Below are 15,694 nucleotides of genomic sequence, written 5' to 3'. Positions count from 1 at the left end.
AGTGAACCAGAGTGTTATGTAAAAGTAGACACCACCGTCTCTAGTGAACCAGAGTGTTATGTAACAGTAGAGACACCACCGTCTCTAGTGAACCAGAGTGTTATGTAACAGTAGAGACACCACCGTCTCTAGTGAACCAGAGTGTTATGTAACAGTAGAGACACCACCGTCTCTAGTGAACCAGAGTGTTATGTAACAGTAGACACCACCGTCTCTAGTGAACCAGAGTGTTATGTAACAGTAGAGACACCATCGTCTCTAGTGAACCAGAGTGTTATGTAACAGTAGAGACACCACCGTCTAGTGAACCAGAGTGCTATGCAACAGTAGAGACACCATCGTCTCTAGTGAACCAGAGTGTTATGTAACAGTAGAGACACCACCGTCTAGTGAACCAGAGTGCTATGCAACAGTAGAGACACCACCGTCTCTAGTGAACCAGTGTTATGTAACAGTAGACACCACCGTCTCTAGTGAACCAGAGTGTTATGTAACAGTAGAGACACCACCGTCTAGTGAACCAGAGTGTTATGCAACAGTAGCGACACCACCGTCTCTAGTGAACCAGAGTGTTATGTAAAAGTAGACACCACCGTCTCTAGTGAACCAGAGTGTTATGTAACGGTAGAGACACCACCGTCTCTAGTGAACCAGAGTGTTATGTAACAGTAGACACCACCGTCTCTAGTGAACCAGAGTGTTATGTAACAGTAGAGACACCACCGTCTAGTGAACCAGAGTGTTATGCAACAGTAGAGACACCACCGTCTCTAGTGAACCAGAGTGTTATGTAACAGTAGAGACACCACCGTCTCTAGTGAACCAGAGTGTTATGTAACAGTAGACACCACCGTCTCTAGTGAACCAGAGTGTTATGTAACAGTAGAGACACCACCGTCTAGTGAACCAGAGTGTTATGCAACAGTAGAGACACCACCGTCTCTAGTGAACCAGAGTGTTATGTAAAAGTAGACACCACCGTCTCTAGTGAACCAGAGTGTTATGTAACAGTAGAGACACCACCGTCTAGTGAACCAGAGTGTTATGTAACAGTAGAGACACCATCGTCTCTAGTGAACCAGAGTGTTATGTAAAAGTAGAAACCACCGTCTCTAGTGAACCAGAGTGTTATGTAAAAGTAGAGACACCGTCTCTAGTGAACCAGAGAGTTATGTAACAGTAGACACCACCGTCTCTAGTGAACCAGAGTGTTATGTAAAAGTAGAGACACCGTCTCTAGTGAACCAGAGTGTTATGTGATAGTAGAGACACCGTCTCTAGTGAACCAGAGTGTTATGTAATAGTAGAGACACCGTCTCTAGTGAACCAGAGAGTTATGTAACAGTAGACACCACCGTCTCTAGTGAACCAGTGTTATGTAAAAGTAGAGACACCGTCTCTAGTGAACCAGAGTGTTATGTAACAGTAGAGACACCATCGTCTCTAGTGAACCAGAGTGTTATGTAACAGTAGACACCACCGTCTCTAGTGAACCAGAGTGTTATGTAACAGTAGAGACACCGTCTCTAGTGAACCAGAGAGTGTTATGCAACAGTAGAGACACCGTCTCTAGTGAACCAGAGAGTGTTATGCAACAGTAGAGACACCGTCTCTAGTGAACCAGAGTGTTATGTAACAGTAGACACCACCGTCTCTAGTGAACCAGAGTGTTATGTAACAGTAGAGACACCACCGTCTCTAGTGAACCAGTGTTATGTAACAGTAGACACCACCGTCTCTAGTGAACCAGAGTGTTATGTAACAGTAGAGACACCACCGTCTCTAGTGAACCAGAGTGTTATGTAACAGTAGAGACACCACCATCTAGTGAACCAGAGTGTTATGCAACAGTAGAGACACCACCGTCTAGTGAACCAGAGTGTTATGTAACAGTAGAGACACCACCGTCTAGTGAACCAGAGTGTTATGTAACAGTAGACACCACCGTCTCTAGTGAACCAGAGTGTTATGTAACAGTAGAGACACCACCGTCTAGTGAACCAGAGTGTTATGCAACAGTAGAGACACCACCGTCTCTAGTGAACCAGAGTGTTATGTAAAAGTAGACACCACCGTCTCTAGTGAACCAGAGTGTTATGTAACAGTAGAGACACCACCGTCTCTAGTGAACCAGAGTGTTATGTAACAGTAGAGACACCACCGTCTCTAGTGAACCAGAGTGTTATGTAACAGTAGAGACACCACCGTCTAGTGAACCAGAGTGTTATGCAACAGTAGAGACACCACCGTCTAGTGAACCAGAGTGTTATGTAACAGTAGAGACACCACCGTCTAGTGAACCAGAGTGTTATGTAACAGTAGACACCACCGTCTCTAGTGAACCAGAGTGTTATGTAACAGTAGAGACACCACCGTCTCTAGTGAACCAGAGTGTTATGTAAAAGTAGAGACACTGTCTCTAGTGAACCAGAGAGTGTTATGTAATAGTAGAGACACGTGTGTAAGCATACGCCCATCCTAATTTACCCACTTACACGCACGCACAAACACACACGCATACCTCTCTCCTTCCCTCTTGAATCTAAATTCCCTTCAATCCAAGTCAGGCTCCGTCTTGGTTAATCAATGTGACGGTTTACTGAGGCTGTGTGGGACAATGTCTGACCCAGGCAAAACACCATTCAATGCCCTGCTTCCCATCCATGCTATTCTCACTTTCTGTCTCTCTCAAATAACATTGCCCTAGTATCACAAGTCTCACTTTCTTTATATATTTACCAGTCTGATTTCCCGTCTTTCTGTCTCATCTTTGCCTTTTGTGTAAAAACAAACAGAACCACATCTTCTCCAATCCTGCCTTCCAGTCTCTGTACTCCCTAAGTCTGTATGATAGTGAAAGGAACTGATCTCTGTGCCTTCCCCCATTACACACCAGAGTTATACCACCACTGGATAAAAATACATTCATTTCAGATGGCTATTATTGCCAGCACCTGATTAATAGCTGCTTTTTCCTCCCTCCCTCCATCTCTCTCTCTACTCTCCCTCTTTTCAGCTCCTCCTCCCTCTCCTCATATAAAACACTGATAAGTCAGATGATTGGAGCTCATTATTTCTCCTTTTAAGAAATGTAATATTAACAAGACATTTGACAATGGATCTGGATACTGGTATTAATAGGCAATTACCTCAGACGTTTACAAACTGCTGGGATGGAAAAAGCTCCTCAGCATGACTGACCAATGTGTGTGCATCCTTCTCCCCGTTTGTCCCCTCCCTCCCTCCCTCCTTCCCTACTGTCTCCCTCCCTCCATGCCTACTGTCTCCCTCCCTCACCGTCTCTCCTCTGTGTCTGGCCCTGACAGAGTCATGGTGCTACAATCTGCCAGAACATCTCTTATCCACAGAACAGATGATAGAACTAGAGCGATGCCATGGCAAACTCCCAGATCACTAAAGACACAGCAGAGTGAAACCATTTCACTGTCCTCCACTATCAACGATCCAGCCCACATGAGACAAGGCGCACTAGACAGACATTACAGACACCCTGCAGCCAAGCTATCACAGATTCCATCCACACTAGAACACATCAGGTAAAGGTCATAAAAAGGGCATGGAGTGTATCTGCAGTACAGGCGGTTATGTGAGTAGTCCAAAAACACACAGACTTTGTGAACGTAGCTAGATCTAAGCTGATAATTCATGTATTGTATATGCATAATGACCACAATGCTTTGAAAGGAATGGCAGTTTGTTTTCCAGTGAAGAAATATTACCCTGATCTAACTTATCTAACATGGGAGACCTGAACACGTTAGATAAACGTCCTGACATCTAACACAATACCTCTGACCTTCTTCAAGTGTTTGGATTATTGCTCTGCTATGACAGTGCCACCCTGCATGAATACCAATAAACAGGATGGATAAAGGTGATAAACCCTCCATCAATTACATAACATTTTACATACAGTTGAAGTTGGATGTTTACATACACTTATGTTGGAGTCATTAAAACTCGTTTTACAACCACTCCACAAATTTCTTGTTAACAAACTATAGTTTTGGCATGTCGGTTAGGACATCTACTTTGTGCATGACACAAGTCATTTTTCCAACAATTGTTTACAGACAGATTATTTCACTTAGAATTCACTGTATCACAATTCCAGTGGGTCAGAAGTTTACATACACTAAGTTGACTGTGCCTTTATACAGCTTGGAAAATTCCAGAAAATTATGTCATGGCTTTAGAAGCTTCTGGTAGGCTAATTGACATAATTTGAGTCAATTGGAGGTGTACCTGTGGATGTATTTCAAGGCCTACCTTCAAACTCAGTGCCTCTTTGCTTGACATCATGGGAAAATAAAAAGAAATCAGCCAAGACCTCAGAAAATAAATTGTAGACCTCCACAAGTATGGTTCACCCTTGGGAGCAATTTCCAAATGCCGGAAGGTACCACGTTCATCTGTACAAACAATAGTATAAAATAGCATGGGACCATGCAGCCGGCATACCGCTCAGGAAGGAGACGCGTTCTGTCTCCTAGAGATTAATATACTTTGGTGCGAAAAGTGCAAATCAACCCCAGAACAACAGTAAAGGACATTGTGAAGATGCTGGAGGAAACAGATACAAAAATATCTATATCCACAGTAAAACGAGTCCTATATTGACATCACCTGAAAGGCCGCTCAGCATGGAAGAAGCCACTGCTCCAAAATCGCCATAAAAAAAGCCAGACTGGTTTGCAACTGCACATGGGGACAAAGATCATACTTTTTAGAGAAATGTCCTCTGGTCTGATGAAACAAAAATAGAACTGTTTGGCCTTAATGACCATCGCTATGTTGGAGGACAAAGGGGGATGCTTGCAAGCCGAAGAACAACATCCCAACCGTGAAGCACGGGGGTGGCAGCATCATGTTGTGGGGGTGCTTTGCTGCAGGAGGGACTGGTGCTCTTCACAAAATAGATGGCATCATGAGGGAGGAAAAGTATGTGTATATATTGAAGCAACATCTCAAGACATCAGTCAGGAAGTTAAAGCTTGGTCGCAAATGGGTCTTGCAAATGGACAATGACCCCAAGCATACTTCCAAAGTTGTGGCAAAATGGCTTAAGGACAAATTCAAGCTATTGGAGTGGCCATCACAAAGCACTTACCTCAATCCTATAGAAAATGTGTGGGCATGTCACACCCTGACCTTAGTTATCTTTGTTTTCTTTATTATTTTGGTTAGGTCAGGGTGTGACAAGGGGTGGTTTGTTGTGTTTTTGTCCTGTCTAGGGTTTTTGTATGTTTATGGGGTTGTTGACTAGTCTAGGTGTTTTGTATGTCTATGTTTAGTTGCCTGTGTCAGCACTATTATTATAGCTTCACGTTCGTTTTGTTGTTTTTGTAAGTTTGTTTCAGTTTCTTCGTTTCATTAAAGAAGATGTATTCTCATCACGCTGCGCCTTGGTCTCATCGCTATAACGAATGTGACAGGGCAGAACTGAAAAAGCGTGGGTGAGCATTGAGGCCTACAAACCTGACTCAGTTACACCAGCTCTGTCAGATGGAATGGGCTAAAATTCACCCAACTTATTGTGGAAGGCTACCCAAAACGTTTGACCAAAATTAAATAATTTAAAGGCAGTGCTACCAAATATTAATTGAGTGTATGTAAACTTCTGACCCACTGGGAATGTGATAAAATAAATAAAAGCTGAAATAAATCACTCTATTATTATTCTGACATTTCACATTCTTAAAATGAAGTGGTGATCCTAACTGACCTAAAACAGGGATTTTGTTACTGGGATTAAATGTCAGGAATTGTGAAAAATTGAGTTTAAATGTATTTGGCTAAGGTGTATGTAAACTTCCGACTTCAACTGTATACCATTAATATGACATTTATCATAGCATTATTAATGGTATGTTTAGATTTTGGCCGCAAGCAGGCTCAAGATTCTGAAATCACTGAGAAACCTTCTATACTTTTTTCCTTGGCTTTGTGACCTCTATAAATAATGGCAGGAATTTCATCAGAAAATATTTATCACCGTGTTGAGCTTCCACCTAACCCCACTGACCAAAACCTACAACCCCCTAAAACTGCTTTTCCACTGACAGGCCATTGGTTGTGGCGGTTGAAGAATTCAAGACTACATGTAGTTATTGCTGTTGTCTGATAAGCGAGTTAGGGCTCAGATGTGGTCTAATCTTTACCTAGGGCTGAGATTAACCAGAGTCAATAGCTCCAGTGTGTGCCGATGTCAGATCACCTGCCACTGCAGGGATCCCCCCACAGCACAGCACAGGCTGCCTGTCAGGGAACCATTCCTGATGGGAAATAGATTCCCTGCTGGGAGATGGATTGGTGGAAACCATTCCAGAGTGGAATTAAGACATGCTGGACATTCTGGATTCCACAGCCTTGTAGTCCTCTGTGAAAGCCAACATTTTGGATGTATGTGATATACTAATAACGGAGGGACAGACATCTGTATTGGAAAGGATTGCTGTGCAATAAACACACCATCATCTAACTGTCCTATTGGCCATCCAGTGTGTGGTACAATTTGACAGAATTGTGCTAAAATTAATCAACTTAAAAAAAGATTATTTGACTGTTCATGATATTCAGGCCTACCTGTGTCATGTTGTTCTTTTCCCCACTTGTTATAGATAGAATCATATGATTAGAAAATATATTATGATACATCTATAGGCAAACATGAATTATGCCAACAACCATCCATGAAACCTGCCAGTAAAACGCTTGTCTAATATAGACCTTTCGCCCCACCCGAGACAGGGAAAGGGAGACAGAGCATTCCATGACTATGTGTATTTTCACACATCCACTGCAGTGCCAGTGGCCTTGTGAGGAGAGGAAAAGCTGCCTACACTTATCCCTGTAATGAAATAGTTAGATTCTGCCCAAAGCTGCCAGGGGCACAAAGTATTTCAAACACCTGACAAATCTGAGTCTTAATCATTATGCCTACTTCTAAATAAACAAATATGTATATTTTTCTGCATAGGTTATCTAGCATACCCCTTTACCTGTTCAATTGTCATTTTAATGAGGGTGTCATTTTTACTGTTGTAAATCACACATCTCAATATACTGCACTTACATGCCTAGGACATAAAAATTACAACAGTACACGGGATACAGGCTAGAGGTCGACCGATTATGATTTTTCAACGCCGATACCAATACCGATTATTGGAGGACCAAAAAAGCCGATACCGATTAATAAGACAATTTATTTATTTTTTTGTAATAATGACAATTACAACAATACTGAATGAACACTCATTTTAACTTAATATAAAATCAATTTAGCCTCAAATAAAATGAAACATGTTCAATTTGGTTTAAATAATGCCAAAACAAAGTGTTGGAGAAGAAAGTAAAAGTGCAATATGTGCCATGTAAGAAAGCTAACATTTAAGTTCCTTGCTCACAACATGAGAACATATGAAAGCTGGTAGTTCCTTTTAACATGAGTCTTCAATATTCCCAGGTAAGAAGTTTTAGGTTGTAGTTATTATAGGAATTATAGGACTATTTCTCTCTATACGATTTGTATTTCATATACCTTTGACTATTGGATGTTCTTATAGGCACTTTAGTATTGCCAGTGTAACAGTATAGCTTTCGTCCCTCTCCTCGCTCCTACCTGGGCTCGAACCAGGAACACAATGACAACAGCCACCCTCGAAGCAGCGTTACCCATCGCTCCACAAAAGCCGCGGCCCTTGCATAGCAAGGGGAACAACCACTCCAAGTCTCAGAGCGAGTGACGTTTGAAACGCTATTAGCGTCACTCGCTCTGAGACTTGGGGTAACGCTGCTTCGAGGGTGGCTGTTGTCGTTGTGTTCCTGGTTCGAGCCCAGGTAGGAGCGAGGAGAGGGACGGAAGCTAACTAGCTAGCCATTTCACATCGGTTACACCAGCCTAATCTCGGGAGTTGATAGGCTTGAAGACATAAACAGCAGAGCTGCTGGCAAAACGCACGAAAGTGCTGTTTGAATGAATGCTTACGAGCCTGCTGCTGCCTACCATCGCTCAGTCAGACTGCTCTATCAATTCATAGACTTAGTTATAACATGATAACACACAGAAATACAAGCCTTAGGTCATTAATATGGTTGAATCTGGAAATTATCATCTCGAAAACAAGACGTTTATTCTTTCAGTGAAATACGGAACCGTTCCATATTTTATCTAACGGGTGGCATCCATAAGTCTAAATATTTCTGTTACATTGCACAACCTTCAATGTTATGTCATAATTACGTAAAATTCTGGCAAATTAGGCGACCTAAACTGCTGCATATACCCTGACTCTGCGTGCAATGAACGCAAGAGAAGTGACACAATTTCACCTGGTTAATATTGCCTGCTAACCTGGATTTATTTTAGCTAAATATGCAGGTTTAAAAATATATACTTCTATATATATTATATATATATATATATATATATATATATATATATATATATATATGATGTTTATGGTTAGGTACACATTGGAACAACGATAAGAATGTGTTCTTAACTGACTTGCCTAGTTAAATAAAGATTAAATAAAGGTGTTCAAAAATACAAATAAAAATCAGCCAAATCGGTGTCCAGAAATACCGATTTCCAATTGTTACGAAAACTTGAAATCGGCCCTAATTAATCGCCGATTCCGATTAATCGGTCGACCTCTAATGCAGGCACCTATCATGGCATCATAATTCATACACTAATAATAGGCCACACAAGCTCCCAGAACAGGACCGCCGAGTGCTAAAGCGCGTAGCGCATAGAAATGTTCTGTTCTCAGTTACAACACTCACTACTGAGTTCCAAACTGCTTCTGGAAGCCACGTCAGCACAAGGCTGTTTATCGGGAGCTTCATGAAATGGGTTTCCATGGCCGAGCAGCTGCACACAAGTCTAAGATCACCATGCGCAATGCCAAGCGTCGGCTGGAGTGGTGTAAAGCTCTCCGCCATTGGACTCGGGAGCAGTGGAAATGCGTTCTCTGAAGTAATGAATCACGCTTCACCATCTGGCACTCCGACGGACAAATCTGGGTTTGGCGGATGCCAGGAGAATGCTACCTGCCCCAATGCATAGTGCCAACTGTAAAGTTTGGTGGAGGAGGAATAATGGTCTGGGACTGTTTTTCATGGATCGGGCAAGGCACCTTAGTTCCATTGAAGGGAAATCTTAACGGTACAACATACAATGACATTCTAGATTATTTTGTGCTTCCAACTTTGTGGCAACAGTTTGGGGAAGGACCTTTCCTGTTTCAGAATGAAAATGCCCCCGTCACAAAGCGAGGTCCATACAGAAATGGTTTGTCGAGATCGGTGTGGAAGAACTTGACTGGCCTGCCCAGTACCCTGAACTCATCACCATCGAACACCTTTGGGATGAATTGGAACGCAGACTGCGAGCCAGGCCTAATCGCCCAACATCAGTGCCGACCTCACTAATGCTCTTGTGTCTGAATGGAAGCAAGTTCCTACAGCAATGTTCCAACATCTAGTGGAAAGCCTTCCCAGAAGAGTGAAGGCTGTTAGGGCAGCAAAGGGGGGGACCAAATCCAGATGAATTCCCATGACTTTGGAATGATATGTTTGACGAACAGGTGTCCACATATTTTTGGCCATGTAGTGTAGGAACTTTTTGGAAGACTTGGTGAAAAAGTAAATAAGCCAGTAATTCTAGAATGGATGATGGAAAATGAACAAATCTCACATTTTCTGTGTTCATAAAAGTTTGCAATTTGCTTTTGCTATATTATGTGGATAGATTTAGGTCATTTTATAGAGTATAGTGTTCAGAAACCCACTTGTTCCAGACACCATCCTCTCAACAAATGACCCTCAATATATAGGCCTATTTTGCAAGTGATCTGTCACAAAAGGGATGTTCAAAGGGACACAGTGTTTATAGAACTATGCCTTCTTATAATATTCAGACTACAGACAATAATATTTATTGGAACTGGGTGATTTACTGGAAGTGCATTTTTCACTGCCATAATGAGTCCATGAATGAATAAAGCTGTTTTCAGCCATGTTCACGTTTCACCTGACAGTCTTCACAGAGGATCATTCAGTCCACACATTTCTCTCCCTGAGCAGCAGGTGTTTGATGTCAAGGTGTGCAGCCTACTGCTGGCCACCAGGGGTGACACTTAGGGGCGGGAAGAGGGCCACTACTTCTCCATGTCACGCCCCCGATGCACGTGGGATACATTTCTTAAATAGGTGCCCCCCCACACACATACACACCCACCCCCACACACACACACTATTATCTTCTCTCCCCCTTTCTCTCAGACAGGGGCACAAACACCCGTTGACATGATAGGAGATGAGGTGACCTTGTGTGCTTTGCCTCTCAGTTTACCTGACGTGAAAACCGGTGACACTCGGGCATGTAGGCTAACGTTAACAATACTGAGAGAACAACAAGTGTACAAGCATCTTTATCTTACACCCGAGTCTCCATGCTGCCAGCCTTTATTGTAGTCATTCCATCTACACAATTGCCTTTGGTGCGGTCTATGAACGATGATGTAGCCGTTGAATGTCATCCAGGCACATGACAAGGAATGTTACGAGTAAACAACATCATGGGCTATGCATGCTGATAGAGATGACACTAGTAAAATCAGCAATAACATGCTGCTTGTGTTATGGCGATGACTCCCAGCATCATTACTTGAGACCAACAAATCATACTCAAGGGCGTTTTTGAACCAACACAAGAGCCTCAAACAAACTAGCCTAAAAGGGAGACAGACAGTCTGGCATGGAAAATATAAATTGAGGTCTTTATCTCACCTTTGCTGTTCCCTTCTTCTCTGTTTAGATGCATGGCTGTTGCTTTTTTTTTAGGTAAAGCTGTATTCTTCTATTTTAATTTTTAAGGAATAGCTTTCGTGTTGAAAACTCCAATTCCAATTTTGCTTTTTATTTCTGCCTTATATTGTCTTGCTACTCAGCGAGTGCGCGTGGACGCGCGCGTATTTGAGCGTCCTCCCCGTATTTCGCTCGAGCAGGTAGGTAATGTTGGTGCCTGAATCTATTTAGGATCTCTCTCGCTCTCTCCTTTGTTTCTCTCACTCTCTCTCTCCAGTTCAGATGCGCTCAAAAGGGATGGTCGCAATAAGATTGCAGGGAGGAGACGGGCGGGGTGACGTGACAGCAGTCCGTGCAAAGTACTCGAGCTGGAGTCAAAATCCGTGTTCGGGCTATGGTTCCCGCCAGTTGATGGAACCGTACACTTTAATGTTGCCAATTTTTTTAAGGGATTTCCTCGTCACCAAATTGTACGCTCCTCGTTCGACCAAGTTAGGTGTTAGTCTACAATCACAATCCTTATCCTCACCTCAATCACTATTATCCCTTCATTTCATAAACATGTCCTTTGAGAATTCCAGAAACCGTCTCAGATGGCTAATATAGAGGGGTCGAGAGAGGGATTGATTCACCACAAAAAGAGACCTGGAAATGTGTGTGCCTTTGTGGCCTCATAATTAACCAAACTGGAAATGTGCGAATAGGTGTCTGTAGATGTGTAGTCTCAGCCTGGTTTGGTTGGTAGTCTATGGGCGACAGGTTGTCAGTGACTCCCAACTGCATGTGGAAAATTAATTGGGGGTCGTGGGTGAGAAACGGTTGCCTTTTCTCGCGCGCACATGCTGTAGCCTACCATCTTCACATTTTTTGTGTGATTAACGTTGGTTCATCCCCGATTATTTGAGCCTGTTAATTTTAACACTCAATCTGTATTCGCCATAGGACTGTTATAGCTAATACGAAAAGTTGATTTACTCACCGCTCACGTCCTCCCGTAGCAACATGACTGACATGGCTCACCAGCGGTCCCTAGTGTTGTAGAACATCGAATAATTGTTATTTTATGAAGGCCTATTCAAGTTTGGTGTAGCCTAATCTTATTTCCGCATCTTCATTTGACTACATGCCAAATATTTAATGACGTGGGCTATCAATTACGCATTTAATTGATATTGATAAGTAGGCTAGCCCATATAAAATTGAGAAACATTTTTACTCAAATTTTACATTTTAAATGTTTTAAACAAAAAGTGCTAAAGAGACTGGGTTGTATGCATACAAGACGGTCTATGCAGAAGCATCTACTTTTGTCTCACCCATCTTCCATTCCTTAACCTTGAGTGCTCAATAATAACTGAGGCCAAAGACACCTCCATGAGATTGGAGTTGATATGCTGGCCCTTGGAGCGATGCTGGCCATGTGCCTCTTCCTGTCTCATTGTGAGCCTTTTGGCTGCAAGATAATGCTTTCTCTGTCCCAGAACTCAGTTGTCTGTCTGGCATCTCTCTCTCACTGACACGGAGTGTACAAAACATTAACAATATTGAGTTGCACACTTCTGCCCTCAGAACAGCCTCAATTCGTTGGGGCATTGACTTTGCAAGGTGTCAAAATCGTTCCACTGTGATGCTGGCCCATGTTGACTCCAACGCTTCCCACAGTTGTGTCAAGTTGACTGGATGCTGTCAATGGCGTGCGTACTGGGAGCGGAGTCAGGTGCAGGAGAGCAGAGAGTTCTGAACAGGCGCACACTTTATTAAGGCAGGAGAAACCAACAGCCACTGCGTCGAAACCTCCAGCCAATGCAAAAGTGCAAATGCGCAAACAGTCACAATAATATTGTATAAACACAATGACATACCTCGTGAAATAAAACACGGAATAAATGCATACCAGTAAAGCGCGCCAACATAGACACGTAACACGAAACAATCTCACACAAAGACATGAGGGGGAACAGAGGAATAAATACATGTAGTGTGATTGGGGAATGAAAACCAGGTGTGCAGGGAACAAGACAAAACAAATGGATAACTGTAGCGGCGATGGCTAGAAAGCCGGTGACGTCGCCCGAACAAGGAGAGGGGCCGACTTCGGTGGAAGTCGGGACAGATGCCCTTTGGGTGGTGGACCATTCTTGAGACACACGAGAAACTGTTGAGCATGAAAAAGCCAGCAATGTTGCAGTTCTTGAGACACTGAACACACTGGCTTTCAGATTTTTTTTTTAAGCCACCCATCAGAGTAAATGTCATTCTGGTTCATTTGCTCTGTTGTATTGTGAGCAAATGTTAAGGTTGAACACCGACACATGTGTTGCTTTAATGAGGCTTAAGTATTTAGTATTTAGTCAGCCACCAATTGTGCAAGTTCTCCCACTTAAAAAGATGAGAGAGGCCTGTAATTTTCATCATAGGTACACTTCAACTATGACAGACAAAATGAGAAGAAAAGAAATCCAGAAAATCACATTGTGGGATTTTTTATGAATTTATTTGCAAATTATGGTGGAAAATAAGTATTTGGTCAATAACAAAAGTTTATCTCAATACTTTGTTATACACCCTTTGTTGGCAATGACAGAGGTCAAATGTTTTCTGTAAGTCTTCACAAGGTTTTCACACACTGTTGCTGGTATTTTAGACCATTCCTCCATGCAGATCTCCTCTAGAGCAGTGATGTTTTGGGGCTGTTGCTGGGCAACACAGAGTTTTAACTCCCTCCAAAGATTTTCTATGGGGTTGAGATCTGGAGACTGGCTAGGCCACTCCAGGACCTTGAAATGCTTCTTACGAAGCCACTCCTTCGTTGCCCAGGCGGTGTTTGGGATCATTGTCATGCTGAAAGACCCAGCCACGTTTCATCTTCAATGCCCTTGCTGATGGAAGGTTTTCACTCAAAATCTCACGATACATGGCCTCATTCATTCTTTCCTTTAAACAGATCAGTCGTCCTGGTCCCTTTGCAGAAAAACAGCCCCAAAGCGTGATGTTACCACCCCCATGCTTCACAGTAGGTATGGTGATCTTTGGATGCAACTCAGCATTCTTTGTCCTCCAAACACTACGTGTTGAGTTTTTATCAAAAAGTTATATTTTGGTTTCATCTGACCATATGACATTCTCCCAATCTTCTTCTGGATCATCCAAATGCTCTCTGGCAAACTTCAGACGGGCCTGGACATGTACTGGCTTAAGCAGGGGGACACGTCTGTCACTGCAGGATTTGAGTCCCTGGCGGCGTAGTGTGTTACTGATGGTAGGCTTTGTTACTTTGGTCCCAGCTCTCTGCAGGTCATTCACTAGGTCCCCCCGTGTGGTTCTGGGATTTTTGCTCACCGTTCTTGTGATCATTTTGACCCCACGGGGTGAGATCTTGCGTGGAGCCCCAGATCGAGGGAGATTATCAGTGGTCTTGTATGTCTTCCATTTCCTAATAATTGCTCCCGCAGTTGATTTCTTCAAACCAAGCTGTTTACCTATTGCAGACTCAGTCTTCCCAGCCTGGTGCAGGTCTACAATTTTGTTTCTGGTGTTCTTTGACAGCTCTTTGGTCTTGGCCATAGTGGAGTTTGGAGTGTGACTGTTTGAGGTTGTGGACAGGTGTTTTTTATACTGATAACAAGTTCAAACAGGTGCCATTAATACAGGTAAAGAGTGGAGGACAGAGGAGCCTACAGGTCTGTGAGAGCCAGAAATCTTGCTTGTTTGTAGGTGACCAAATACTTATTTTCCACCATAATTTGCAAATAAATAAATTAAAAATCCTACAATGTAATTTTGTCTGTCATAGTTGAAGTGTACCTATGATGAAAATTACAGACCTCTCTCATCTTTTTAAGTGGGAGAACTTGCACAATTGGTGGCTGACTAAATACTTTTTTGCCCCACTGTATGTATGAGTACCTCAAGAGCCTATGTATATCCCAATGTTGGGATAGTTACCACTTTAGGGAAAGGGGATACCTAGTCAGTTGCACAACTGAATACATTCAACTGAAATGTGAATCAGAGAGGTGCAGGGGGCTGCCTTAATCTACATCCATGTCATCAGGGCCCAGGGAGCAATTGTTGTTGGGGATTAACAGCCTTGCTCAAGGGCAGAACACCACATTTTTCCACCTCGCCAACTCTGGGATACAAACCTGCAACCTTTTGGTTATTGGCCCATCGCTCTTAACCGCTAGGCTACCTGCTGCCATTATAATGTTATTAACTTTAGATTGAAGTGTGTAATTTGCAACAATATTCAAGAAACATTTTATTTTGCAATATACAAACTTACAATTATGAACAGGAGTGACATTTACTCTCATGGATGGCCAAAAATAACTATATTAAAGCCACACCCATAATAGGCCAAGGCTCCTTAAAATAACCTAGAATTACATTAAAAAAGACCCAGCATGAAAGTGAATAAAAAAAACAATTGATGGTTGAATTAACCCATATTTGTTAATCCAAACAACCCAACATGTTGGGTTATTAACGCAACCCAACTGGCTGTGTCAAAATAACCCAGCGTGTGGTCTGTCCAATATTTACCCAGCGCAGGGTTACCAAATAACCCAAATTGGGTTGCTTTTAACCCAGCATTTTTTGGAGTGTAGGTTACAGCCCACTGAGAGCTACACACTGGATCTCAAACAAATACTCCAATACCCCTGTCTGCATCTCTCGTAGCACTTGCCCCCCCCCCCCTCTCTCCCATCATCATCATCTCTGGCATGAATATGAATTAACCTGTCACACTGTCGCCTCTGAACTCAAGGCAACTCTTTCATCAACGCAACTTCAGCAATACTTTGATCCTCAAGGGTTTTCATTGACATTATGTCATTTTGCAGCCGCCAGC

At 42.7% G+C, this 15,694-nt stretch overlaps 1 protein-coding gene across 5 annotated transcripts in view; it reads right to left on the bottom strand.

Moving 5' to 3' along the window:
- Window positions 1-11,184, bottom strand: part of LOC110526531 (synaptotagmin-7) — a 107,565-nt gene extending 96,381 nt beyond the window's left edge. For 4 of the 5 annotated variants that reach the window (XR_005052236.1, XR_005052235.1, XR_005052237.1 and 1 more), the window contains exon 1: window positions 10,822-11,183. Coding sequence is in view for 2 of the 5 variants with exons in the window: in XM_036980917.1 (XP_036836812.1) it covers window positions 10,822-10,855 (34 nt within the window). In the remaining 3 variants the exon portion in view is untranslated. Of the gene's footprint in view, window positions 1-10,821 lie in introns of all 5 variants that reach the window. The other variant, XM_036980918.1, reaches the window with a different exon arrangement.
- Between the last annotated feature and the right edge of the window lie 4,510 nt (window positions 11,185-15,694).

The sequence above is a fragment of the Oncorhynchus mykiss genome, chromosome 6, assembly GCF_013265735.2.
Source record: "Oncorhynchus mykiss isolate Arlee chromosome 6, USDA_OmykA_1.1, whole genome shotgun sequence".
Classification (NCBI taxonomy): Eukaryota; Metazoa; Chordata; class Actinopteri; order Salmoniformes; family Salmonidae; genus Oncorhynchus; species Oncorhynchus mykiss.
Note: the sequence above shows the minus strand (reverse complement) of the source record. Positions and strands in the feature narration are given on the sequence as shown.